Below are 27,255 nucleotides of genomic sequence, written 5' to 3' on the forward strand. Positions count from 1 at the left end.
TAGGTCACAGGAGTGGGCACCGAGACTCGGCCTCCGTCCTCAGGAGCGCACCCTGGTCTGATGGGGAGCAGACACGTAGCTGGGCAGTGATGGTGTGGACGGGGAAAGAGGAGCGTCCTGGCCCCCTTCCCCGGGAGAAGGGAGGTGGGGGTCAGCCCTGCTGGCCCACTAGCTTGCTGGGGACAGGGACTGGGTACCTGGTGCCCAGCCTAGGCGGGGCACCCAGCAGGAGCTGGTGACTTTTGATGGATGAATGAATGAGTGAATGAATGAATGTGCATTTCCCCAGGGCTCTGGAGAAGCCCTCCACACCACGGCCTCCCTACAGGTGTTTCAGGGCGGGTGGGAAGGGGGTGATCTGGCAGGCCTTTATGCGTTACTCACTGGCACTGCCAGCTGGGCCTACCCTCCCCCAGCCAGCACCAGGAAGTCTCACTACAGGCGGGTCTCACCTCTGCCTCGGTCATGGTCTGGAGAAAGCGATGGAACCTTCCATCTGTCAAGCGCTTAGAGTAGGGTCTGGTACGTGGTTGGTGATGCCATGTGTGAGTGATTCTTATAATTTAACCAACACTGATGGCCCCCTGTGCCCACGGACCTGGGGACCCTGAACCGTTGAAGTCAAAGTCTCCCACGGCCTAGAATGGGAGACAGGCAGGACATCACTGTGATAAGAGCTACAACGGTGGGGGGGACAGGCAGCGGACGGGAGTCGGGAAGAGGGGCTCCTCACCGGGGTTGGGGGTGGTCAGGAAACCCTTCTGAGAAAAGGGGCCAGAGTCTGCAGGAAAAAGTGAGACACAGTTAGATAGTGGAAGGATAAAGTGTTCCAAACGGAGGCAACAGCACGTGCAAGGTATGGAAGCAAGGGGGAGGGGGGGATCCTTTGCCGGGGGTTGGGGGGCGTGGTGTGGTTCTTCCCTGTGATGATGGTGAGGCTGGTTTGGGGAGTTGGTGCAGGGGGTGAGGCTGAGGGTTAATTAGGGCCTGGAGAGTGAAGCACTTTGGACGCCAGGAATAAAGACAGAATTGAACTGGAAACTCACTGTCACCCGACCTCCCACCCCTGTTAGTAGACAGAGTCAAAACATGTATTTAAAAAATGGGCACAAGGACCCCCAGATCTTGGACTGTTTTCACTGAAGCTCAGACAAACAGAGGGCAGAAGTTTTGGGGTTTCACACCCTTCCCCACACAGGTCATGACATCATTCCTCATGGAGTTCCAAGCCAGGCAGGTGAAAAACCACCCTCAGCCCCCTTTAAACCTCACTGTGGCCCAAAGAGGTAGCCAGGGCAAGAGTCACGGCCCCTCCTGCACAGAGGCAGAGCCCAGACCCCTGACTCCCATTCCAGGCTCACCCAGGGCCACAGTCAGCAGGCTGAATGAAGCCTCACCTGGATGGAGGGAGTGCCCCAGGACATCCCCAACCTTTAGGCCCCTTCCTCCCCAAAACCACCAAAGGGCTGGACAGTGACCTGGCACCAGGCTGGGTGTGTAACCACTGATCAGGACTCCCCGCCCCAAGGAGTGGTGGGGAGGGACCCCATCCCCCAGCCATCAGCTGTCAGCCTCGTCATCCCCTAGTCTCTCCACTACTGCTGTCATCAGGCTTTGGGTGGCAAGGCTGGGAGGCAGGTGGGGTCAGACCAGGGGTGGAGGGAGCTGAGAGTCAGACAGAGGCTTTTGGCCTTGGTTGCTATGGGGATAATCACTCTAATGACACTCCTGATATGCGTCATGCTTTGGAGTTTCACTGAACATTTCCTAATAGTAACAGCGCCCATCAATGGATTGCCAACCGAGTGGAGGCACTGTCCCCTCGCAGGTGGGAAGTGTTAGCCCTGGTTTACAGATGGGACCCTTGAGGCCCAGGGAGGTTTAAGCTCTTGTCTAAGATCCAAGAGGCTAGCAGGAGGCAGAGCTCTGAGTTTGAACCCAGGTCTGGTGACAAAGCTGGGCTGTCTCCCAACATCACACCTCATGTGCATTATTTCATTTAGTGCTCAGACCGTGAGCTGGGCAGGGTGGGTCATCGGGAGCTGAGGCTCAGAGAAAGGCATTGGCTTGTGGCAGGCTAGCACGACCCAGAGCCAGGATTTCAACCCAGGTCTCCTGATGTTAAACCCAGCCTCACTCCCACTCTGCGTTCCTGATTCTGTGAGAGGGAGATTAGTCACTGGGCTGGGGAAATCTGCCTTGGTTGGCAGGGAATTTCTCCAAATCTCAGACATTGCCAGGCCCTGGCCGGCACCGTTTTCCTGGAGTTTATTTTGGAGTGGGGAGGCGGCCCAAGTCACAGTCCGCCTGGTCAGGGTACTGTTAACTGTCTTACTGTTTTCTGTGGCTGCTGGTCACTACCGGCTTGCGGGTGACTCATCCCCTTGAGGCCCCACCAGTCCCAGGTCCAGAGTCCTTCAGCACCCTGCTCAGCGGGTCACTGCCCTGCAGACCCCAGGCCCTCGGCCTGAGGTGGAATCCCCTCCTTCAGATGCAGGTGGCCAGGCAGGATCTTCCAGTCCCCAGCCAAGTCTTGAGCACCTCCAGGGCAGGGGCCGAGTCCCACCCATCTCTGTATCCCAGACAGGAGTGCCTGCCCCAGGCTGGCATCCAGCTGTGGCTCAGGATGTTATGTCCAGTTCACTGGCTGGACAAGGAAAAGGAAGGAAAAGGAAGGAGCAAGGGAAAGAGAAAGGAAGGAAGATGGGCTCCCTCAAAGCATTTACAAACTGAAGAAACAAAGGAACAACAGTTGCATGGATGAGTGAATTCAGCGAATGACCTGAGTGTCGGGTCAGTAGACAGGTGACCACCCTCCGGCCTCCATCTGCTCCAAGGCCCCCCTGGCCTTGGCCCCTCTGCCCCTTTTTCTGACCTCCCACCCCCATTCTCCCTGAGGCCGGAATCCCCTGCTGTCGGGGCCGGGTCTCTGCTGCCCCCGTGTGGCCGCTCTGCTCCCTGCACCGTCATCACCCGGGGCTGCCAGCTCTGCTTCGGGTTCCCGGCTTGGGGTGTGGAGTGTTTATGGATGGTTGAAGGAGTGGAGGGACATGGAGGCACCCTGGAGTTGGTGCCAGAGGGGGTGGAACTTCATAGGCCCAGTCCTGCCCCTTGGGATGCCTTGGAAGGGGACACAGACTCTTTGCTCCCGATGCCTCCTGGGATGTCCCCTCCCGATGTCCCCTCCCCTCCCTTTCATCCCAAACACCAGATCCCAGAGCTCCAGAACTCCTCCACCCAAAGCCTTGACCTCACGTTTACTGAGCACCCACTGTGTGCCAGTCAGTTGGCATGTGGCATTTAATTCCATCCTGTGAAGTATGTATAATTCTTATCCTCCTCTGACAAATGAGGAAACTGAGGCACAAAGGGGCTAGATAATTTGCCCAAGATCCCACGGCTGATAAGTGGGGGTGTGGGTGCTTTTAGAGGCCTTCTTGACTAATACGCTCATTCTCCAGATGGGGAAACAGGCTCTTGAAGGGAAGGAATTGTCACACAGCAAGTAAGCAGCAGACCCAGCCTATGGCAGGTGGAACACAGAAGGGCTTCTTCTCCCAAGTTCCCTTCCGTCTGGCCTCTCCAGACCAACCCAACTCTGGCTGCCGTTTAACTGGAGCTCAGGGCTGGGGCCGCAGGCCACCTGTCCCTGCCTCGCCATTATTGACCCTTCTGGATGGGAAGGTTGATAACAGGGTGGGAGGGGGTGGAGAGTGAGGGAGCCCCGTGGCCCAGTCTGAGTGTTCCTTTAGTTGTTTGGTCTGTCCCTTCAGGTGTCTGCAGGCATAGACAAGGCAGGAGGGAGGAAGTGAAGCTTCGAGCTGCTGTGGCTCACCCTGCTCCTCCCACACGCAGGCGTGGACCGCCACTGCCGCTGTCAGGACAGGGACCTCCATACCTGTCCTCTTGGGTGGGACTTGGCTATTCCTGAGGGCTCCCAGACAGAGGGGGCTTGGGACCCTTGAAGCAGGCCCACGGGCCTGGGGCTGGAGGAGCGGGGAGAAGAGTGGAGTGGCAGGGGAGGAAGAGGCAGGAAGAGATGGGAGTACGGTGGTTTGGGCCCTGCTAAAGGCAGCTGGGATGCTCCTCACTGACCAAGAGCAGCACTCGCTGATGTCCCTCGTCATCACTTCAACGCGGCTTAGAGCAGCCCCCCCTCCCTGCCTCCCTCCCTCCCTCTGACCTCTCCTGCCCAGGGCCTCATTGCCAGCAGGACCAGGACCTTCGGCCTCACCCTGGACATGAAGCTTCCCCAGCTCAGCCCCACCTGGCCTTTCCAGCCCCAGCTGGCTGCGTGGCTCCCCAGACACCTGTGGCACCTTTGCATAGGCAGTTTCCCTGCCTTGAGGCTGCTCTCCCTTCTCCACCTGCACAGCCCTTGCCACCCAGTGAGGCTAGTGCCTCCATCTCCTCCAGGAAGCCTTCCCTGGTTTCCACACTTCCTGGGCTCCTGTAAGGCCTGTCTCATTGGTTACCTCTGTCTGCCGGGCTCTGCAGGGGGTGGGGGTGGTGTTCCACAGAAGCTCTTCCTTCAGGCCCTGTGGTGGGCAGGCCTCCTGAGAATTTCTACCCAGATTCTCCTCCTTCCATGCTTGCTGTGATCTTCCAGGGGAGGGGAGGGGAAAACAAGAGCAGCCTGGGATCCAGAAGGGCTTCTCTGCTGCCCCTCGGCCCCACTGTCGAGAAGCTGGGGAAGGCGGCATTGTGGTCTAGTAGTTAAGTCATGAGCTCAGGAGCCAGACAGCTTGAGCTCAGATCCCAGCTCTGAGATGCTCTGGCTGTGTGGTCTTGGGCTAGTTACCTAGCCTCTCTGAGTTTCAGTTTCTACATCTGCAAAAAAGGAGCCAACAACAGACCTACCTCTAAGTCTGCAGGGTTGCAGGCCAGGCAGCAGTACTCACTGAACTCACATGGCCCGTCTCCCCTCCAAGCCTTTCCCCGGGCTCCCTTCTCCCCATCCTCCCCAACTTTAGCAAAGTTGATGCGTTGGCCAACTTCTTGTCCACTCCTGCCCTTTTCTACATGCTGTTCCCACAACCAGGAAGGCTGTTTTGGTCTTACCCCCCTTTTCTGGCCTTAACCCTCTCGCCCTGAAGACAGCTCAGCAACACCACTGGGCGGCCTTCCTTGATATTCCCTTCTGCATTCTCCCTGCCAGGCTGGCTCGGGACCGCTTCTCGGAGCTTCCCCAGCAGCCTCGTGGCACTGGTCCTTGTGACGGTCTCCCCAGCCAGAGAGAACCTTCCTGCTCTTCCGGGCGCCCAGCAGCAGGGGAACGCGTGCTCACAGCAACCCGCACCGAGGCCCGAGGCCCTGATTTCTGGAGACAAAGGTGATTTGGGGCGAGCAGGGCTCCCCGGAAGCCCCCTCCCTCCTGCCCCAGCTTTATTTTGGTTCTAGAATTACTCCAGTCAGCATACTCGGTCCCCACCACGCCCATCCGGGTGCACAGTCAGCATTTCATGCAGTTAGAGGGAGGGATGGAAGGGGAAGAGAAGGCAGGCGAGTAAATGGTCTGCACAGCAGAGCCACTGGGGTGGAAGGGCGGGGGCCTCTCCCCGGCGGCAGGGGCCCGCCAGCTGCGTGTCCCCGGGCCCTGGGCTGGCCTGGGCCGCGCAGACCTCCTGGCGCCGGCCACACGGTGGGCAGCCGGCCTCGGGACCGGGCCGCAGCTGCGTCAGGTGGGGAGAGCCACCACGCTGCCTCAGGTCCCGTGACCACCCTGGGCTCCCCGACATCACTGGGGGTAACTGGCTGGGCCTGGGTCTCCGCAGCCCACCAGGTCCAGAGGCAGCCAGCCTGAGGACCTACCTCTCACCTCCCTTCCCCCCATCGCTGTAACCCGGTGGGCCCCCCACCCCTCAGCTGCGAGGGGCACACAGCGCCTGCTTCTCTGGGGCTGCCTCCGGCGGCTTGGAGCCGCCTCAGTGACACCTAGAAGGCCACGCACGCCTTCCCTCCAAGACTCCTGTGGGTGTGTAACGGTCCAGCCCTTGGCTCCTGGGCAGGACTCCTCTGGGGTGCCATTCGCACAAGCCCTCACCGTTGGGACTCCCCGGAAGCCATAACCTGCCGGCTCCTTCGCTTGCCCCAAAGCCCCCTCTCTGCCTTACAGGGTTCTCCTGAGGGCTCTCCCCCAATAAACCCCTTGCCTGCGAACCTCGGGGTCTGCTTCTGGAATCAGCCTTGGGCAGCTGGTGTCCTGGGGGTCTGAACCAGGCTCCAGAGCCATCTCCCCCGCTGGCATTCAAGACTGCCCCCCCAACTCCATCCTGACCCCCTCAACTTCCCCTCACGGTCGCCACTCAGGTCGCCCCTTCCTGCAAGGCCCAGCCCAAGGCCTCGGGCTCCACTGTGTCCTCCCAGGTGCCTGCTGCCCACAGAGGCCTCTCCCATGCCCCTCGGCAGTCTGTATTCTGCCTCCCCATTGCCCACCAGCACCCCCCAGAGGCTGAGGCATCTCTCTTCCCCGCAGGGCCTGGCCTGAAGGGACACCAACCAACGCCGTGGAGCCAATGCCTGAACACAAGGACCTGGCTCTGGGACTCTTTGGACCCCTGGGCCTTATAAGGGTTACAGTTCTATTTCATAGAGGATGACCCAGCGTCCCACATGGCCTGAGGGCCACTGATTGGCCTGGTCCCTCGGTCTCTCCTCCTTCCCAGAGAGAGGCCCTTGTGTCCACGGCAGTAGGGTGAGAACTGCGTTTGTGACAGGGATGTTCTTACCCTGCCATGCTGCGGACGGGCCACTGGCCTGGGACACTCAGTTCTTTCCCTGACCCTCACAGCACAGCTCCCATCTTGTCCCCGCGCTCCCCGGCCCCAGAGCCCTCCCCAGGTCTACGTGGAGGGGCCGCCATCCGCAAAGAGCAGATCACCAGGGCAAGGGGATCTTGTCTTCCCGACGTCCTAGGGGCTGTGCCTTGTTCGTGTCACCCCAGCCTGTGCCTTGCACAGCACCTGGCCTCCAAGACTCATGGTCCTTGTGCGTGGCCTCCCAGCAGGGATGGGATGTGGGGAGCTCTGAGAGGCCAAGGCCCCGCCAAGGCCAAGGGACAGGCCTGTTGGGGAGCTCAAAATGGGAGCACAGCAGGCCAACGCCTGGCTGCCCTCCCCGGGCCCTGGCCCAGCCACGGCTGGTCCTCAGTGGGAGACAACCCTGGGTCCCTAGACATCCAGCCAGGCCTGTTCCTCCACCGCAGCCTGGATAGAGGGACCAAGATGGCTCTTGGGGACTCCACCGGGGGACCCCAGCGTTCAATGGTTCCAGCCAGACTACAGAGAAGGGTGTTGGAGCTGAGTTCACGCCGGGCTCCGGTGCCCACCCGGGCCCTGCCCCGGCTGCTAGTTTCGACGGACAGGGTGCCACATGGACACGGGCCTGCGCAGCGTGGCCAGCATCTGGTTCCAGTGCGTGGTGCCCATGCCACTGGCCGACGGCCCAATGATGACATGGCCTACGTTGTCCCCACGGCCATCACTGCTGCTCTCAGCTACCGTCACACGGAGAGACAGGTCCTGGGGAGGAAGTGACATGGGTGCTAGGGACCAGGGGCAGTGCCAGAGGTCCCCCATGGCCCCCAGGCCCCAGCGGGGTGCCAGGCACGGCCCCGTGAATCCTCACCTCTGACCTGTCTAACCTCACAGCCCAGATGTAAATGCTGGCCTCACCACTTCCTTGCTGCGTGACCTTGGGCAGTGACTTGGGCTCTTCCTACCTCAGTTTCCCCATCTGTAAAATGGTGATAATCATAGTTCCCACCTGTTCTGGGAACGAAATGAGTTAAAAGGTGTAAAGCACTTAGAACAGTGCCTGCACACCATCAGCGCATTATAGATGTCTGTTGTTAATCCTGAGATAATCATATGTTGGACTCATAACAGGAAGGGAAAGAACTTGCTTGAGATCAAAGTGGTGAAGCTGAGACTGGAACCCAGCCTGACTTCTCTCCTTCCCCTCCCCCCTCCCCTCCCCTCCCCCCACCGCCGGTCCCAAGAAGTGTCTCGCCCTAGGAGGCTGCAGAGTAGGAGTAGTGGCACTAGAACACCCAGGGAAGCAGGGGGCAGACGGGTGGCCTGTCCCATGAGGGTGGCAAGGCAGGACCAACCAGGGATGCTGAGATGTTTTTCTGGATTCCGAACACCCAGAGTGCGGCAGAGTTCTGGGCTTTCAAATTCAGGCCGGCCATCCCAAGAGGGGAGATTAGGGGGTTTCTGTACAGCCCCAGGGCCAAGGGGCAAGTTTTGGCTCAAGGCACAAAAGGACTTTCTCACGTGGTCAGGAATGCCCAAGGATGGAAGGAGGGAGTGAGGGAAGGTGGTGAGCTCCCCATCCTCTGAGGCATGCAAGCCGGGCCACTTCTGTGGCCCAGGGCACATCCTCTGCAGTCCTCCCACCCTTGGCCTGTGATATCTGTGCTGGGAGGGGGTCTCCCTGGGGCACATCGCCTGCTGAAGGCCAGGGGGGTTCTGGGGAGCTCCACAGGGCCTCTGTAGGCAGAACCTCGGGAGATTTAGGGCCAGGGCTCTGGGCGTTGGGTCAGTCCTGGCTCATCCCTAGTCCTCTGCAGCTCCCTCCACCGGGAACTGTCTTCCCACAGATCTCAGCTTAGCTACCCCCACCTGCAGAGGCCTCCCCTGACTGCCAAGGTCTGGCATGCTCTTAGTGGATGTGATTGTCTGCAGACTTTCCTGCCTGTCCCTTGTGAGCGCCAAGGAAGCAATTCCCATGTCCCCAGCACCCACCAGAGGGCTGGTACCTAGTAGGTGCTCAATACACGCTTCTCGACTAGAAAGGTGACGCCTTAAGGCAAACCATCACCCCCTGCAGGAGCTCGGAGGAGATAGACTGGAGGGGATAGAGGGGCCCCCACCCCCTGCGCCATCCCCCCTCACCTGGAGCACGATGGCTGGCACTGAGAAGATCATGGCTTCATTGAACACTGGGTTAGGGTCGTCCCTCTTCACAGCCGTCTTCTTTTTGCTCATCTTCCTCCCATCCTGCAGCAGGTACACCTTGACGAAGGGGTCTGTGGGCGGGGAGGGGGGTGGGGGTGAGAGCCAGTGCGACACTCACTTGGCATAGACCTGCCCGGTCACAGCGGCTCACCGGCCGCTCTCTCCTGCGGTCCTGCCATCAGTTCTTTATTGCGTTCCCATTTTACAGATGAGAAAACTGAGGCTCACGCGCGAGTCAGGAGAAGAGCTGGGCTTTGGACTCCGGCAGCCGGCCCACCAGCCCGCACGAGTGCTCCCCTCACGTGAGGCTCTGGGGAGCTCAGCAGACCCACCAGTTTTCATTCTATAAATGGCCCAAACGCAGATGTCAGCCCCGAGTCACCCGGCGCCTGCTCAGTGGAGCCTGACTCAAGGACATGCAGCTCTGGAATAACGAGTCGCTGCCTGCTCGTCACTTACCACCCACTGGGTGTCCTTGCTGCACCTGCCTGGACCCGGGTCCCCCAGGCTCCCAGTCAGCCTCCTGCAGCCCTCAGTTTTCAGTTACTCGGGGCTGAGGCTCCTGCAGACCTGACGCATCAGGTCCTGCCTGGCACCCCCACCATCTCGGTGGCCCTGGTTCCCGTTTGGGATCTGGGATGCAGTCCAGCCTCTGGGAAACGCCTACCTTGTTTTCATACCAGTGCCCCAGCCTCCTGCTCTCAGACTCCCATCCCTCCCCCACAGGGGCTCCCTGCCAGCCTCTGTGGTTCCCATGTTTCCCCAGCTAGATTAATCTTCCCACTGTGCATGGCTCCTGAGCCCAGCCAAAGCCAGGGGTGGGGGGCCTGGCACTGTGCCCTACACCTACTGATGCCTCCAGGTGCCCAGGGCTTAGCAGCTGGGCCATGGCTCCCACCTGCCCCACGGAGGAGCCAGGCAGCCAGGAGGGCCTTACCCGCTGTGGTCCTGTCGTTGGTCCAGATAAGATTCTTGGCTTTCACCACGACCACTGTAAGACGCTCGGCCGTTGGGAGGTAGCTGAGGGACAGCAGGATCTCGCCCACAGCGTCGGCGGCCTGGAGGACAGGCGGGTGACTCGGAGGGCTTCTGCCCCTGGACTTGAGGGGCCCAGGGAAAGGCAGAAGCTTCCTTCTCCACTGAGAAGCTGCTGCTCTTGGGGGCCCTCACACCAGGGCACCAGGCTGGTGGGATTGAGAAAGGGACCCCTCTCCCGCTCCACAGCGCCACCCCTGCCTTGTACCGGGTATGGGTCCTGCCTTGGAAGGAAGGCCATAGGCTGCCTGTCAAATGCAGCCACAAAATGCAGTTATGTCCCTCATTCCAGACCAGAGAAAACATTCTCCGGTAGTAGCACTTACAGGTCCAGGTGGGCTGGAATTAGTAGGTCATTTGCTTAAATAACAGTGATGCCCCTAAGCGCTGCTACATTTATGACGGTGAACTGCAGCTTGGCCTCTGTCTGAAATGACTCACTTGAGGGCCAGAGGAGTACCTCCCTAACAGAAGCTCTGCAGGAGTAGAGCTTCTAAAGGTTTGGTGGCAGGAGCAGTAGAAGGGCTCTAAAGAGTGGTCAGGGTGCCTTTCATTTGCAAGCAGTAAACCGAGTTTCCCTGAGTGTGGCTCAGCTCTTTCTCTAATCTCCTAAAGATGCTGGTGTTCAGGCTGTTGCGAGGACAGTGGATTTCCTCCCCTGAAGTGTACATATGGCGCTGTCCTCAGGCACAGGCAGGTGGGCGGGCTTACCTTGTTCTGGTCCTGTAGGTAGAGCCAGCCGCCGAAGGGCTGCAGCGGGAGGTCAAGCACAGAAAGCTTCAGCTCCACCACCCCTGTGCTCACATTCCGCTCATCTTCATCGATGCCAAACACGGAAAACCGCAGGCTCTTCTCCTCCAGGGCTGCAGGGTCCAGGGGGATGGAGAACTTCTCGTCGAAGAAGATGGAGTAGGCGTTCCTCTGGATCTGCAGAGAGAAAGAGCAGTGGAAGGAGGTCCAAAGCTGGGGAGGAGGTGGCAGCTGGATGCCTGCGAGGCCATGGCAGGGAGTGAGCGCTGGATGGGGTGTCTGGAGACCTGGGCTAGCGTCTTGGCTCTGCTGTCCCCACACTGCAATGCCAATCCTTCCTTTGGTGGCTCAGCCCTGATGATATAAAAGCCCCCTGTCCTCTTCTCAGTGGTGGCCAATCTAGTGGCCTGGCATTCGAAGCTTCCACAAGCTGACCCCAACTAATTCCCATCCTCAGTGCCCATGGGTCCACAGAACCCTTGCAATGTGCCGGCTGAGCTGGCCATCTTTCTTGCACGTGTTCAAGTCCAGCCCTGGGCCAGGCATGCAGTGAGTAGGGATAACTGTCTGTGAAGTTGAGAGTCACTGATGTCCCATCCCGCATGGGGCCTGGCCTAGGACTCTCTGAACGTTATGGGGTGGATGGACCGATGGAGTGACGAGGCAAGGCTGGGCAGACTCTGTTTCTAAGCCTAGTCCTGCCTGGTGGGCGCCACTGGCCTCTTCCCAGGAAGCCGTGGGTGGGCCCTCTGGGAAGGTGCACTTGTGGGCACTGATCCCCCTTCCGTGGGGGGCTGCTTTGGTCACTGCCTGGCGATATTTTAAGAGAGGAGATCTCATCCCTGGCACCTCGCCTGATGCCGGGGTGCTGCCCAACCTGGGGGCAGCCACCCACTCACTGGGATTGGCTGGGCTGTGATGCTAAGAAGCCTGCATTCTTGGGAATAAATCTGTCGGTACCTCCAGATGCCCTGAGCTGCACTCTTCGGTCACTGTCTGGGCTGGAAAAGCCTCTTCTTACCTTGCGCCCTGAAGGCTACATCCCCTACCCAATCACCTGCTTGAGAACCAAGGGCGACCCTTCCTTCCTGGGATAAAGCCCACCTCCTGATCCTGACCCTGACATTCAGGCTTTTTCACGATCTTTGGCCCTAAATTCCTTCCTCTGGCCAAATTAGCCCCTTGACTGTCCCCTGCCCATAGGAGTACAGGCTCCCTGACGATCCATTCTCTGTACGTTGCACTTTATGAGCACGTGGAGACCCCTGGGGTGGAGTCCTGGATCTCCTGCTCACTTGCTGGGGTTGTCGTGGGCAAAGCACTTTCCTGAGCCTCAGTTTCCTCATCTGTAAGATGCCCTCAATCCATCCCCCATCACTGGGGCTAATGAGAGGGTCACAGATGCGTTGGGCTCTGTGAACCAGGTTCTCAGCATACATCAGGCCGTGGTGGCTGCTGTCAACGTGCTGCCTCGAGGGGTGTGTCCAGAACCGCCCAGGTCCTCCAGGCAGCTGAGGCCGCGGGCAGCGTGGATCTGGGCTCAACAGGAACACCTCATGGTCCTGACAGACGACAATCCACTGAGCGCTTACCAAGGACTGGGCTAAGGATTTTGCGTTTCCTGAAGCACTATGATGCTCACTTGACAGATGGGAAAACTGAGTCGCAGAGTGCTTAAGTGACTCACCCAAAGTCACACTTCTAGGAAGTAGGGAACCAGGATTTGAACCCAGGCAATCAGGCTCCAGGGTCCTGCGCCTAACCACCCACTGGGCTGCCTCTCTGAAGCTGGCCTCGCCTTCTCGGCCCTACGTACGCCCTGGTGGTTGGTTCTAGACCCTCCTAGAGTGAGGGGGGCAGGGTGGGGCAGGAGAGGAATGACAGTCTCCACCTCTGAGGGGCAGCCAATTTCAGCACAGGAAACAGGACTGGACACGGGTGGGTCTCTGAGGAGCCAGAGCCACTTGGCCGCAGGATCCTCCTGCCCTGGTCACAGCCCGTGCTGGGCTGGCCTCGACCGCTGGTGCTGGGCAGCAGGGTGTCTCACGTAGACCTCTCTCTCTCTCAGCAAGGGGGGCGGATCATGGAGGGGTATCCTGGGGGGTGTGCTGGGTCCCTCTCCTTGCCCCTCCCGGCTTATTCTGCACCCTCCCCCCTGCTTTCGGCCCCAGGGGCTGACCTCCATGGGCTGCATCAACAGGCTCCCTAGGCCTCTGGCTTCCGGTGGGGTCAGCCAGTAGGGGTCACTGGAGGGAAACCAGAGGTCGGAGGGAGGTCGGGGTGCTTATTCCTCCAGGTCCTTCTCGGCAGGATCGCTGCGAGCAGACGGCGCCTCTTGACCAAAGGGCACGGCGCCTATCAAAGTGGCCCTCTGCATACACTGGTCTTTAGGTAACCTCGCGTTCCCCTCATCCCCTCAGGCCAGGGTACCACGCCATCCCTGAGGTCGCCCCACACACAGCATTATAACAGTCCTGTTATTAAGCTGTCCCCAAATTAGCCAACATGAGCTTGTCATCCCTTCCCTGCCAGGTCCCCAAGTTGACACAATTGACAAATGGACAATTACCACACACTGGATTCATGTGGCAGGACTGCTGAGAACTGCACACAATGGGAGCCTGCAGGTGGAGGCCCCAGACTCCCAGTTCTGTCCTCCCTATAGCCAGCACCTTCCGCTCTGGGATCAGCATCCAAATCTGCTCTCTAGCACCCTCCTGAGATTCTGCCTGGCCCTGCACCCCTGCCTGCCTGGGCAGGACTCCTGAGAGCCCGGGGCACACGGCTGCCCCGCCCTCCCAGCCCCCACTTACCCGGGAAATGCCCACGATCTGCTCATCCGGCAGCAGGCTGACGCGCATGAAGCAGGACTCGAAGCTGGCTTCCTCCCGCTCCAGGAGGTCCTTGCCCTGCAGCACAGCCACGTGGAGGGTGTGGGAGGCGGCATCGTAGTCCATGCTCACCTCCACCTGGCCCAGCGTGAAGTCCTGCCCGAAGGTGTTGCTCACGGAGGAGATGGAGTTCAGGGAGTCGGCCGACTGGGATTTTCGGAGGGTCCCGTAGGGGGCCAGGTCCAGCTCACGGCCCATCAGCTCCAGGGGTCCCAGCTCGCTGATGCTCTCAAAGGTGTCCTCAATGCTGAGGCTGCCTTTGCGACTGGGTGGCCCCCTAGTGCTGGTCCGCTGGGCATTCCAGGCAGGCACTCTCTGGGGGTGAGAAAAAGGGACATGGGAGCATCGAAAGGGCAATAGGCATGGTCTTGAAGAGACAGCAAAGAGATACGGTAAGCCCTGTTCATGCAAGGCACCTCCAAGTTCCCCTTTCGCAAAAACAGGGCATGCCTTAGTTAGGAAGGTCCTTCTTTTTTGTTATTTCATGTCAGTTTTCTCTCCCTAACCAGAAGGTAAGAGAGCTTTTTCTCAAAATGTTTATTTATATGGACTGAGTTTCATACATAAAGATGTTCACTGCAGTGATGTTTATAAAAAGGAAAAATAGTTAGCAATCTAAGTGTCCAGCAGAAGGGGAACGGGTAAGAAAACTAGAGTACAGATACTCAATACATGACAGAGCAGCCTCAAAGGAAGTTTACAAAAATGTCTACCACATGAGGAAGTTTTCAAGTTGGATAACACTAACTCTAATATTCAAATTTTTCTTTTCTCTCAATTGACCTTGGGATTTGAGAAAACAAAAACCTTTGTACTGTAAGCATCTCCCATGTTGGTACATAATCTTCATTACCATAATTTTTAATGGTCCCCTTAATTTGCCATTGAGTGGATCGCCATAGTTTATTTTACTATTCCCCTACAGTTGGACATTTATATTGTTTTTAATTTTTCACAAATATAAACAATGCAGCATTGAATAGATTTCCTTTTTTTTTTTGGCCGCGCTGCGCGGCATGCAGGATCCTAGCTCCCTAACTAGGGAACGAACCCGTGCCCCCTGCAGTGGAAGTGCAGAGTCTTAACCACTGGACCTCCTGGTAAGCCCCTTGAATAGCTTTCTTAAAATCTTGACTTAGAGGACATAGTTCCCTTTTTTTTCCTTAAATCTATTTTATTTATTTTTGGCTGTGTTGGGTCTTCGTTGCTGTGCACAGGCTTTCTCTAGTTGCTGCGAGTGGGGGTTACTCTTTGTTGCAGTGTGTGGGCTTCTCATCGCGGTGGCTTCTCTTGTGGAGCACGGGCTTTAGGCATGTGGCTTCAGTCGTTGTGGCACATGGGCTCAGTAGTTGTGGCTCTCGGGCTCTAGAGCACAGGCAGTAGTTGTGGCGCACGGGCTTAGTTGTTCCACGGCACGTGGGATCTTCCCAGACTGGGGATCGAACCCGTGTCCCCTGCATTGGCAGGTGGATTCTTAACCACTGTGCCACCAGGGAAGTCCTGAGGACATAGTCCTTTTGAAAGCTTTTGATACATGTTTCCAAAATGCTCTTTGGAAAAGTTGTTCCAATTTACAGTCCCTCCAACTGAGCGTGAGATAATTCCTTCCAAAACCCCAAATAAGCGAGCATGTGGGACCTTTATCTGGTAACAGATTCTGGCTGTGCTCTCTGGAACTCTACATGATGTTAGAAAAATTCTCTGCCAATGTTAAGTGATGAAGCATTTAGCAATATATAGAGAGCCCTAAAAATGTTTATACTCCCTGATACAGTAGTTTCACATCTGGGCATTCATTCAAAGTACGTAATCCCAAATGAAGACAAAGTTTTACACGTAAACCATTTACTGCATTATTTATAGTGGCATTTAGTAAACCATGGCACATACACAAAAAGGAATCTTAGGCAGCCATTAAAATAATGTTTACAATCAACAATATGAGGAAGTGCTTCCGTTTTACGTGAGATGAAAAGGGTAGGGTATAAAATTCTCTGTAGAGATGACACCCATTGTGTAAAAACTATGCATGGAAAAAAGACCGGGGGGGAGGGGCCTAGATTTAAAATATTGGAAAGAAATAAATCAAAATGTTAATAGTTTGAAGACAATTCACAGTTGCTTGCCTCTGGGTGGTGACATTTGGGGAGGTTTTTCTTCTTATTTTTATTTTCCTGTAATTGTCACAGGATGGTGTTTTAAATTGAAAGCATTCATTCATTCGCCAAGTATTCATGGATTACCTAGCACTGGGCTATGTTGGAATGTGGAGGAGGACAAGGGTCCCTGTTCGCAGGAGGAAATTAACCAGGAGGGAGTGAGGGGGGGAGGGAGTGGGGGCCAGTCCTGAGAGTGGACGGTTGGGGCATGGGGTGTGCAGTCCAGTGTGCACCCATGAAAACAGAAGCCTCACCTTCTGCTGGGCCTCTGCGTAGTTCTCACCATACTTCTGCTGAAGGTACCTGTAGTCGTAGTTTGGGAACGGAGAGGGGCTGGGGAAGCTCCCCGACGTCCAGAGCTTCCACAGGCTCACAGCTGCAATTCCCAGCAGTGCCAGGGCCCCGGCAGCATAGACACCCACTTCCCAGTCAGGGGGGCTCTTGATGACTGCAAGGCAAGAGCAGAGCAGTCTCTCATTAATGGGCACTAGGACCCCTCAGTTGTTACACACTCCCACCCAGTGAGCCTGTAGTTCAGCACTGATTTGCTTATTCATTGAAAAAATATTTACTGAGTGTCTACTATGTCAGGTTCTGTGCTGGGTGCTGGGGATCCAGTGTTGAACAAGCTATACACCCTCCGATATCTGCTTTTAGCTCCTTTCCACAAAAACATACATTACTATCAGGAGCGACCCTTGGGTAGAGCAGATGAAGAGCTGTGAACAATGGTTAAATATTCCTTAGGCTTTAAACAGGTAGGGGTTTTTTTTTAATTAATTAATTTTATTTTTGGCTGCACTGGGTCTTTGTTGCTGCACAGGGGCTTTTCTCTAGTTGAGGTGAGCAGGGGCTAATCTTCGTTGCAGTGCACAGGCTTCTCATTGTGGTGGCTTCTCTTGTTGCAGAGCACGGGCTCTAGGCACGCGGGCTCAGTAGTTGTGGCATGTGGGATCTTCCCGGACTAGGGTTCGAACCCATGTCCCTTGCTTTGGCAGGCGGATTCTTAACCACTGTGCCACCAGGGAAGCCCCAGATGGGGTTTTTCTTGCCTCTTTGAGTTCTCTCTACCTTCAGAGGACTTCTGCTTCCAGATAATCAATGCAGCCTGTTGGGATCTGAGGAGAGTGGAAGGGAACTTGGGGGAGAAAAAGAAATGACCCCCTTTTTGCCTCAGACCTCATCTAAAACAATCCAATGTCCATCAGTTGATGAACGGGAAAATAAAATGTAGTACAGCCATACAATGGAATATTATTCAGCAATAAAAAGGAATGAAATGATACACGTTATAACGCGGATGAACCTTGAAAACATCAAGCTAAGTGAAAGAAGCCAGTGCCCCAAGACCATATGTTGTATGATTCTATTGCTATGAAATGTCCAAAAGAGGCAAATCTGTACAGACAGAAAGTAGATTAGTGATTGTCAGGGGCTGCCAGGGGTTGGGGGGAGTAGGGGGAAATGTGGAGTGTGGGGTTTATTTTTGGGGTGATGAATATATTCTAAAAGTTGATTGGCTAATGGTTGCACAATATACTGAAGCCCACTGAATTGTACGCTTTAAGCGAGTGAACTTATGGCATGTGAGTTTTATCTTGATAAAGCTGTTACCAAAAACCAAACAAACAAAAAACTCAGCCAGAAGTGAGAGGTGGCTGTAGGCTGGGCAGGGCTTGGGGACAAATCCAGATGCTCAAATGCGTTCTGCCCACGGATGTTTTAATAACCTCACTCATCTGAGCCTCACTGTCCCCAAACAGTAATTAACTACCCCCTCAACTGTGTTGGGTAAGTCCTCACCTAGCACAGAGCTTGGTCCACGGCAGAACCATAAATGTTAAGTCACTCTTCTGGGAAACCTGGCTCTGCATTCCCAAAAGAAGCCAATGAGACAGTAGGATTCGTTTTGCAGAAGATCGCACTGTTGGCAAATATAATTCTCTAAACCATTCTCAGTGTTGCCTCTATACTCGATTCAAATGGGGAAACTGAGACACACAAGAACTTGCCCAAGGTCACAGAGCCAAGAAGGGGTGGCCCTGGGATCCCAACACTGGCGGCCAGATTCCAGAGCAAGCAGGGGTAAAAACCACGGCCGCACCCGGCCTCCACCAGCACGGTTCCCCAGCAGCAGGGCGGAGAGATGTGCGGAGGGTGTTTCAGGGCGGAGATTTCTCATCACACAGCCACCGAGCACCTACTGTGTGTGAGCACCCTGCGGAGCGGGTCAGCCCCAGGCCCAGTCCCCGTCCTTAATAAGTGGCTCATAGTCTAGTGGGTGGGGTGGGCAGATAAATAGACAAAAGAGGGATGGGGGTCGTGATGAGAACAGCCCAGGAGGGCTTCCCAAAGAGAGATGCCTAAGCTGGGATATGCAGGAGCAGCAAGAAGTGTGCCGGCCAAGGCGCCAGGCACCAGGAGTTTACGGAAGGAGGAGGAGGGTGTGCAAAGCTCAGAGCGTTCAGAGCACCCAGTGAGAGAGAGGGAAGGGGGCATTTGGGGATGGAGGGGCCACTGCCACTGCTCCCCAAAGCCTGCGTAGGGAGGAATCATCCAGCAATGGGAGGCCCCAGCCGGGCCCTGCTCTGCTGAGCCCAGCCAGCTCCAGCCAGAAGCTACCATACTTGCTCACCCCAGAGAAGGGCAGGGCCCAGCCTTCAGCCCTGGCATTTACGCAGCACTTAGCACCCTACGAGCTCCCTACCTCCACTTTCCAGAGGAGAACTGAGGCGGATAGCAGTTAAAGAACACATCTGTTGGGTTGGCCAAAAAGTTCGTTCCGGTTTTCGGGCCCAGCTTCTAGACACACCCGAACGAACTTTTTGGCCACCCCAATATTTATGGGCTCAAGGCCACAGGGGTGAGAAATGGAGAGCGTGGTGCAGGTGCTTTGGCTCCCTGAGGCCACCTCACCTCCCTGGCTCCAGTGTCCTCATCCAGAAAGAGGAGATGACACCAAAAACATCCCCATCCAGTGGTTCTACCCCAAAGGAATTGATTCTAAGGGAAAAATCCCAACAAGTTTTATGTCTGGAGTGAGTCATCGAGTCTGTATTTATAACAGCAGAAATCTGGAAGCAGCCTGAGGGTCTGAGCAAGGGTGCCTGTGGTGCTGCCTCAGGAGGGGTTGTCACTGGGCTTTGAGAATGGCAGTTGAGGTCATCAGGATGTCACCGTGGCAATGCAGAGAATCATTTCAGGCATTGTTAAGAGGAAAAAAAAAACAAAAAACAATCCCCAACATGGTATAAGCACGTGATTTTGATGTAAAACTCACGCAGCAGCGTATGGGCAAGGGCTGGGCGGACCAGGGAGGCATGGGAGGAGCCAGAGATGCGGATGGAGGGACGGTGAGCAAACCTGTTTACTCCTGACTTCTGTTGCGAGAATGTAATTTGTGGGATAAATAAAACCACAACAAAGAGCTACCGGGGGCCCAGGGCCAAGACCTGGCCAGGCTCTCAGGAAGTCCTGGGAGTCCTGCGAATAGGGGATGGGATGGGAACGTACCTGGTGCCTGGAGAGTGAAGTGCATGTGCGGGGGGGCTCCCACCTAGACACACACACAGCCCCAGCCAGCTCACAGGGGCTTGGGTGCTGCCAGGAGGCGGGCCAGGGCCCGGGCACAGCGTCCACATAGGCGATGGGCACAGCAAAGTGGCAAAGCAGCCCCAGGCTCCCCTGAGAGTGAGGATCCGGGGGCTGAGGGCCTGAAGCCAGCACCCTGGCTGGCATGAAAGGGGGGCCAGGGCCAGGGACACGAAAGGAAAAACCCCAGCAAGCTGACATGAAATGATGACAGTTAATGCTCATTTATTTACTCATTTTATTGCGTACCAGCCTCTGGAAGGTATGAGAAGAATTCCCCAGGGAAGTGAGGTCTGAGCTGAGACCAGAAATGAGGAAGGAGGAATCTTAGTAATAATGGTTCCCTTACTATTTTCCATTCGCCAGGCTCTGTTCCAAACACTTCATGTATACTAACCCACTGAGTCCTCAGAACCACCCTGTGAGGAAGGTTCTATTATTATCCCCATTTTACAGACGATGAAGCTGAGAGATAGAGGAGCTATTCGCTGCCAGACAATCTGGCTCCAGATCTGTGCTCAAAATCTCCACACCAGTCTCAAGGCCTTAGCCAGGCAGAGGCAGTTCCCAAGGGAAGGGAACAGTATGTGCAAAGGCCCGGAGGTCGGAGAGAGCTGTGTTCAAACTGTTGGGCACTTCACACATGTTAGCTCGTTGAATCTTCCCAGCAGTCCCTGAGGCAGGCCGCATTGCCCCCATTTTACGGATGAGTAAGTGGAGGTTCAGAGAGGTTTCATCACTTACTGATGGCCACGCCAGGGCCTGGACAAAGACCTGTGAGCCTGCAGGTGAAAAGTGAAAATTCCTGGCTGGGAGTTGGAAAAGGTGGTTCCCCCTTGTACGTCCTTCAGCTCAGCCCTGGGCTGGCTGGGGTCTGAGCTAGGGGAGGAGCTGGAGTGATGGGGAGCACCGGCCTGGGAGTCAGGAGACCTGGGCCCACGTCCTGACCCTGTTACTTACTTAGTCACTGTCCCTTTCCTTTGCTGAGCCTGCCTTCTCCCATCTGTAAATGGGGAGGGGAACGTAAGGAGAAAAGATGGCGAGGGTACTTCAGTTCTGACACCATCCATCGTCAGCTGGAGTGTGTCTGGTGTCTTGAGGCCGGTCCCAAGCTCAGTGCCTGCAGGGGCACACATGAGGAGAAGGTGGGAGCTGCCATCCCTGGACTGGGCGACCTCTGAGTTTAATGTCCTGTGGATCTAACATCGACCTTCCTGGGTTTCCTCGCCTTTGGCTCCAGGAATGGCCCCAGGGGAGTGGATTCCGCATGACAGGCTCGACCTTAGGGAGTAGCAGCACATGGGCCTCCCGGGCGATCCCCTCAAGTCCTTCCACCGGAGCAGAAAGACGAAGAGACCTCAGACTGGCCCCAACCCGGCGTCCCCAAGGCTGTGTGATCTTGGGCAACTCACTGACAGTCCTTACCAGTAAAACAGGGCCGTGACTGGTGTCCCACTGACATCCCCCACCCCAGGCCCGGTGGGAGGGTCCTGTGAGATGGCACGTTTGCCGCGGGGACTCACCGCTCAGATGGTATTCTGCCACGTCCACGGCCATGACGCCCACCGCAGGGGCTGAGACTGGAAGGGAGAGGAGAGTCAGTGGAGGGGGTTTCAGAGGGTCATCAACCCCACCCCCCGCTATGGCCCAGGTGCCCATCATCCAGCTCACACTCAGGTGGAGGGGGCCTGGGCAAAAGTAGTGTTTTTTTCATTCTTTCATTTTTATTTTTTGGCTGTGCTGCGTGGCATGCAGGATCTTAGTTACCCGACCAAGGATCGAACCTGGGCCCTCCGCAGTGGAAGTGCGGAGTCCTAACCACTGGACCGTCAGGAAAGTCCCTAAAATAGCATTTTAAAAAAATGGTGTTTAAAGCTCTTTTCAAGCACTCTGAGACCTCATTTCAGGGTTGCCAAACACGAAAACACAAGACACCCAGTGAAACGTGAATTTTGGATTCGTTTTTAGTAGAAGTATGTCCAAATATCGCATGGGACATGCTTATACTGAAATATTATCCACTGTTTATCTGAAGCTCAAAAGTTGCTGGCATCCCGTATTTGTACTTGCTAAATCTGGCAACCCTGCTTCACTTCCGTCCTACCAACGACAGGCTGACCAGCAGCAACTCTGTTACTCCTTAGAGCGGCCCCTCAGGGTGTTCCCTAAGGCTGACTTCAAATGCTTTTGTTTAAATTGGACCTGAAATTTTGCATTTCTACAATATTCTATTATCAGTTCTTTCTCTGCTTGGGATGGTTTCCTCCCCACCCTCCGCTCCCAAGTTATATGAACCACTGAAGGTTTGAGAGGTTTGAAGGTTTAAGTTGTTCTAGAAAGGTCTAGAAGCTCATACAAGCCATCACCTGCCCAGGCAACTGCTTACAGTTTTATTATTTTTGTTGCTAAGAAGTAAACTGGCTCCCAGACATGTTCTAAATGGGGTGGGGGGTTGAAAAAGGGAGGCTAGGAAGAGCTGTATGGATCTCAGCTCAAGGGACACGGAGGACAGGATGGCCCCCACGCTAACCTCTGCATTCCCTCGTGGTTCAGAGAGGTGGTTATAAACAGGTAAGATGGGGTACACGGGGCGGTGGCGGGGGAGACCTGCAGAGTGTCCGTCCACCCAAGGGCAACTGCTTTTCTGTTCCCGCGGGAATGCCAACCCAGCCTGGCTGGATCTTCTGAAAAGCCAGATACCGGTATTTTTTAACATGCAGTTTCTTGATTTTTAAATGTTGCAACCAACTCACAAAAAATGTAAACACTACTGGGTGGAGAGGAAAAGGGTCCTGGCTGGTGGCGGCTAGCCTGTTTGCAGCTCCTCGAAGGATTGTGTGGGCTCCCTTTGGGACTGGGGTCAAATCAGGGGGTGAGCATTTTCTAGAATCCTGGGGTTCTCCCCAGTTTGTAGCTCTGGAGTCAAGAAGCTGGGGTGCCTTGATCCAGACAGGGTTATCCGGCACATGTGGGAGTGCCGTAGGTCCCAGGACAGGAGGCCTCGAGAAGCAGGGCGGAACAGGGCCCTGGGGCAAAGCCCTGCCAGGTGCACAGACAGCTCCTTGCTCCCAGCTCCCCTGATGATGCCCCCACTCCCACAGTGAGATGTGGGTTGTCATGGTGATGGGAGGGAGGCGCTAACCTGGACCGGCTTCACCCATGCCAATTCAAGTGGAAGCTCATTGCTGGGACCTGCTGAGATCATGATAAGTACCTTGCTAAGCACCCCTTACACCCAAGCCCTAAGCACTTTGCATGTATATTACCGCATATATTACCTACCTCTAACAGCCCCTTGAGGTAGGTGCTATTACTATCTCTGGTTTGTGGAAGAGAGTCATGAGACAAGAGAGTCAAGGCAAGAGTCATAAGGTCATTTGCCCCAGGCTACACAGCTTAAGAAACTGTTCAACCCGGGCCACTGGTTCCACGCTCCCTAACCCCTGTGCCTTACTGTGGGGGGAGGGGGGGCGGCATATGGATTCAAAAGTTGCCTGAGAACCCGCAGGCCAAATTAGGCACTGTGTACAAGCCCAAGGTGGCCCTACTTCGTGGCAGAAGGGAGGCTGGATACACCAAAACACACATGTTAACATGAACACACATGTCCCAGTCTGCCTCTGCCTTGCTGGGAATCTGATCATGCCATCAGCTTTCTTTCCTGTTTCTCTAGCACAGGCTGACTTCCTGCACGGGGACAGCCCATGCCAGCAGCACACTAGAGTGGGTGGGCTGGGTACACCCCTGCGGCAAGTTCCTGTGGCTGGGGACAGAACCCCATACCTGCTGTATCAGACCTCTGGCTGTCGAGGGGCCCCCATGTATCAGACCTCTGGCTGTCGAGGGGCCCCCATCTCTCCAAGGCTGGTCCAGCTCAGACCCCAGACTCCCACACTGCCCACCTTTCCCCCTCCCCTCATCACAACACCCTGGGAGCTGTGCTTTCAGTGGAGTTGTGAATGACTCTAGGCTCACCCAGGCCAGAAGGTCCCGCAGATGTGCCCTGGGAACGGGAGAAGCCAAAGCACATCTGCCTGAGAGGAGGGAAGAGAGAACTTGGGGGAGATGTCGAGGTTCCTGGGATGGGGCGGCAGCCTGAGCACAGCTCTGAACCCCAGATCTGCCCCCTCTGTAAAATGGGGCTTAAGATGGCCTTATCAGGGTGTCAGGAGGGAGGAATGAGAAGTGCAGTGGGGCTTTTTGGCAAATCTTAGCTGCTGTGCTTCCTCGCCTGGCAATGGTCCGAAAGGCCCCTGAGCCCCTACTTTGAGCAGTGGAATTGTGTGGGCAGCACTGCCAGCCTGCAGATGTGTTGTATTTGTCTTAAAGTGAGTTACCAACATTTAAAAATTGGGAAATTTCCCATTAAAAAATGAATTTCTTAAAAAAAAAAAAAAAAGGATAGATTTCCAGCTTCCCGTTAAAAGTAAGATTTGGGAACAGTGGGTCTGTATACCCTGCCACCCCCACCCCCCACCCCCAACAGCCAGAGCTGGAGCTGAGTAGGCTCTGTCCCTCAGACGGGGCATCTGCTCTTCCGGCCTGGCACCTCCTACCCTTCCATTCACTTCCAGAACCTGCTGGCCCCTGGAAGCATCTCTATTCATGAGCCTGGTAAGCAGGCTTTTGGATGAGCTAGGGGAGGTTCAGAAAGGTTAAGTGACTTGCCCAAAGCCACACAGCCAGCAGTGGTAGAGCTGGGCCTGCCACCCCATCCAGCACCTCTTCTATTAGTAGCCACAGCCCCTGTGCAAAGGACTTCATGTACGTCTTCCCCATGGCCTCGCCCAAGACCCCTAGGGGGCAAATCCTGTTATTATCCCCACTCCACAGAGGAGGAAAGTGAGGCTCAGGGAAGGGCAGTGAATTTGCCCAGGGTCACCCAGCCAGTAAGCGGAGAGCTGAGACCGAGCCAGACCTGGCTCTGCAGCAAGCGCCCTTCTTAACGGCTTTACTTACTATCCCTGAGACCCCCTGACTCCAATCTCAGCCAGTACTGACAACCTCCGCAGACTCCCACTGGCAGCCTGGAGGTTTGCCAGGTAGAGGGGCCGCAGCTTCAGCTTGGAACAGGACGCTGACAAGGCACATCCGAGGCCAGGGCAGCCTCTGACCAGAGCTTCCCTGCATTTCTGACACACAGGAAATGGGGCACAGCAGGGGTGGGTCAGAGCTGCCCCAAACCTTCATCTGAGCCCCTTCCTGGCACCCTTCCTCACTCCATCTATTCATTCTGGCCCCAAACCCCCAAACCCTAAATTGCATGGCGCTTGTTCATTGAAAACAGCTCTGGGTTCCAATGCTGGCTTAACCATACCTACCCGGCAATACGTACCTATTGCTGTAAGAATTAGACATAATTCATGCTAAATGCCTAGCGTAGTGCCTGGCTCGTAGTGTGAACACGATATAGACCTGATGACTGAATGGATAAACGGATCCCCCTTTTACAGATTAGGAAGGCGGGGATGGAGTCACTCGTCATATGAGTAGCAATACTGGGACTGACTCCCGGGTACAATGCATCTGGGCCTGGACTCTTGGCCACCATGCCACCTCCTGACCAGGCCTTTTGGACGTGGAGATGGGTGGGAGGAACTGCCACGGGCCTTACTGGAATCTGACCACAGTCGAGGCCTCCTCCTGGGCTTATCAAGAAATGGCTTTCCAGGAATTTGGTGACTCTGCGGCGGAGAGGCTCCCCCTCACCCCATTTCCTTGCTTAGTGTCCCCATGTCACATCTCTGGCTAGCAAGCTTTTGGCTCCCCCTACCCTCACCCTGAGGCCAGCAGGCAATGGGAAGGATCAGGGGGTGGTACAGGGGAGCCCTCGACCTTCCAGGCTGGGAACCTCTTTAGGAGCGTTAGCTTTGAGATCCTTTTCAAGTGCTCCCACTTCCTGGAATAACCACATCCTGCTACCATCCCCCCAAAAGCCCACAAAAACCACAGTACAGACTGGCGAGGATGGTGGTAGCTGGCATTAACTGGGCACCTACTATGTGCTGAGCACTGTACCAAGGACTCGCCAGGTGTTATTTCGGCAAGTCCTCCCTGCTGCCCTCTGAGGGGGCTGATACTCTTCCCATTGTACTGGTAAGAAAACTGAGGTGCAGGAAAACACTTGCCCATAGTCACCAGAGCAGACAAGAGGCAGAGTCCAAGGTTGAACCCCGGGCTGGGAGCCCCCTCTCTCCCAAGCTGTTTGGAAAGGCTTCAGATTTCAGGGTGGGGAGGCCAGGGGCTTGGGTCTTGACCCTTCTCCAGACTGGCTGTGTTAATTTGGGTGAGTCTCCTGCCCTCTCTGAGCCTCAGTTTCCCCATTTCTAGTAGGATGCATAGCTCCTGCCGCTCTCCAAACCTGTCACCCACCCCCTGGCTCAGGGAAGAGGCTAACATTCCAGGGTGCAGGTTTCCCAGGCTCTTTGTGGGGGAGGGTGGCCTCACTGGCTGAGGAGGGGGCACCCAGTCCCTCTGCAGCCCATGAAAGAGGGATCACTAGGAGGGCGTGCTCAGGGCTCCTCCACCCACAGGCCTGGCTCCAGGTCCCCATGTTTGGACCCAGTTCCCCCTTCTTCAGCCCAAATCTACAGCCCCAAGGCCCTGGGATGGGCAAGCTTCCTCTCCCAAAGAGCAGTGGCATCAAAGGTTGGCAGGGAGACCCTGGAAAGCTCCCCACCCGTGCTGGTGACACCAGACAGAGGCTGAGGATCCTCTTGGCCTCCCAGGGCTTCCTGGCAATAGGGTGCGACATGGGGCATTTCCTGAAAACCCAGCACCCATGCCGCGGTAACCCCCAGGATACATGGGGACCGGAGTGTGGGGGGCTGACCCGGGAGTCGGGAAGAGGGTGTGAGGCGGGGCCGGGAAAGTGGGGACAATCAGGGCGCTGTGTGTGTGAGGGGCGTGCGTGCAGCGCGGGCGCCGGGGAGGCGTGTAAATGGCCGGGTGAGCCGCGTGTGTGCACACGCGGGGCGGGCGTGTGGGGCACGATGCGATGCGCAGTGCATGGAGTGGCAGGGCCGGGGAAGGGTGCCCGGCGTGCGCTGTGCCGGGCTTGCGTGTGCAAGCGCGGCGCGGGTGTGCAGACGAGAGGGGAGCTTGGAGCCCGGGGGTCCCCGGCGCTGGGAGGGGCACTGCGCGCATCTGCGCGAAGGGCGCGTACTCACCCCGGCTCCGCGGAGGGGCCGCCGCTCCAGCTCCGGCTCCGGTTTGGGCTCCGGCTCCGGCTTGGGCTCCGGCTCCCGGCCGGCCTCCCGCAGCGCGCACGCACCGGCGCCAAGCCCGGCCGTAGCCGGCGGAGCCAAGCCTGCAGTGTCTCCCCGCGCCCGCCTGGGAGGAGCGCGGCGCGGTCCGGGGGCTCGGCCGGGCCGGGGCGGCAGTCGCGAGCTGCGCCGCAGTCCGGGCACGCTCCCAGGAGCCCGCCGCGCGCTCCCTCGCGCTCGCCCGCCCGCTCCCTCTTTAAAGTGACAAACCCGCGCGTGGTCTCCGCTACCGGGAGTTGCGCGGCGCTTCCGGGGTCTAAGCCGAAGATCCCCAAGCGCTCCCCGGATCCCAGGGGGTCGTCCGAGGCAGAAGCCAAACCCTCACTCCCTGGCCCAGGATGAGTGGGGATGGGGAATGGGAACGTGCTCACCGCGAGCTTCGAGAGGCTGGCGGAGCACTGGGCACGGAGTCAGCAGGCTTGGGTTCTAGCCCCAGCTGCCGCACCCCGGCTTATCCTGTTCCCCTGTTAGGCCTCAGTTTATTTTTCTGTAAAACGGGCTGGATACTGTGCACCTCCTAGGAACCGATCAGGAAACAGGAGGCGGGAGGTTTCCGCTTCTCTGAATGGTAGGCCAGCATCATCTCAGTTAATCCGCACAATGG

At 56.5% G+C, this 27,255-nt stretch overlaps 1 protein-coding gene and 1 long non-coding RNA gene across 6 annotated transcripts; one reads left to right on the forward strand and one right to left on the reverse strand.

Moving 5' to 3' along the window:
- The first annotated feature begins 8 nt into the window (after positions 1 to 8).
- Positions 9 to 10,577, forward strand: LOC137229916 (uncharacterized). The gene is made up of 2 exons (XR_010945906.1): positions 9 to 150; positions 8,843 to 10,577. It is a non-coding gene; the product is annotated as an uncharacterized lncRNA (long non-coding RNA).
- Positions 5,333 to 26,795, reverse strand: SYT12 (synaptotagmin 12). 5 transcript variants are annotated; one of them, XM_067748134.1, is made up of 9 exons: positions 26,556 to 26,633; positions 20,910 to 20,966; positions 20,347 to 20,506; positions 16,050 to 16,243; positions 13,559 to 13,951; positions 10,707 to 10,922; positions 9,898 to 10,018; positions 8,898 to 9,031; positions 5,333 to 7,520 (listed from the first exon to the last, which is right to left on the reverse strand). In XM_067748134.1, the coding sequence occupies exons 5-9, from the start codon at positions 13,832 to 13,834 to the stop codon at positions 7,347 to 7,349; spliced, it is 921 nt and encodes a 306-aa protein (XP_067604235.1). In that variant the 5' UTR covers positions 13,835 to 13,951; positions 16,050 to 16,243; positions 20,347 to 20,506; positions 20,910 to 20,966; positions 26,556 to 26,633; the 3' UTR covers positions 5,333 to 7,346. The 5 variants fall into 5 exon arrangements, with proteins under 5 accessions (XP_067604235.1, XP_067604234.1, XP_067604236.1 ...); XM_067748133.1 differs by lacking the exon at positions 20,347 to 20,506 and having other exon boundaries at positions 26,556 to 26,795; XM_067748135.1 differs by lacking the exons at positions 20,910 to 20,966; positions 26,556 to 26,633 and adding an exon at positions 20,812 to 20,830.
- Positions 26,796 to 27,255: the final 460 nt, after the last annotated feature.

This window comes from Pseudorca crassidens, chromosome 9 (genome assembly GCF_039906515.1).
Source record: "Pseudorca crassidens isolate mPseCra1 chromosome 9, mPseCra1.hap1, whole genome shotgun sequence".
NCBI lineage: Eukaryota > Metazoa > Chordata > Mammalia > Artiodactyla > Delphinidae > Pseudorca > Pseudorca crassidens.

What these genes read in the sequence shown, in the direction of transcription:
- SYT12 (XM_067748133.1), bottom strand. Translation starts at nt 20,943, where the DNA reads ATGGCCGTGGACGTGGCAGAATACCATCTGAGCG. An exon ending in GGCAGAATACCATCTGAGCG is followed by an intron (nt 16,244 to 20,909) that starts GTGAGTCCCCGC and finishes CTTGCCTTGCAG; the next exon opens with TCATCAAGAGCCCCCCTGAC. An exon ending in TGCCAGCCATCGTGCTCCAG is followed by an intron (nt 7,521 to 8,897) that starts GTGAGGGGGGAT and finishes CTTCCTCCCCAG; the next exon opens with GACCTGTCTCTCCGTGTGAC.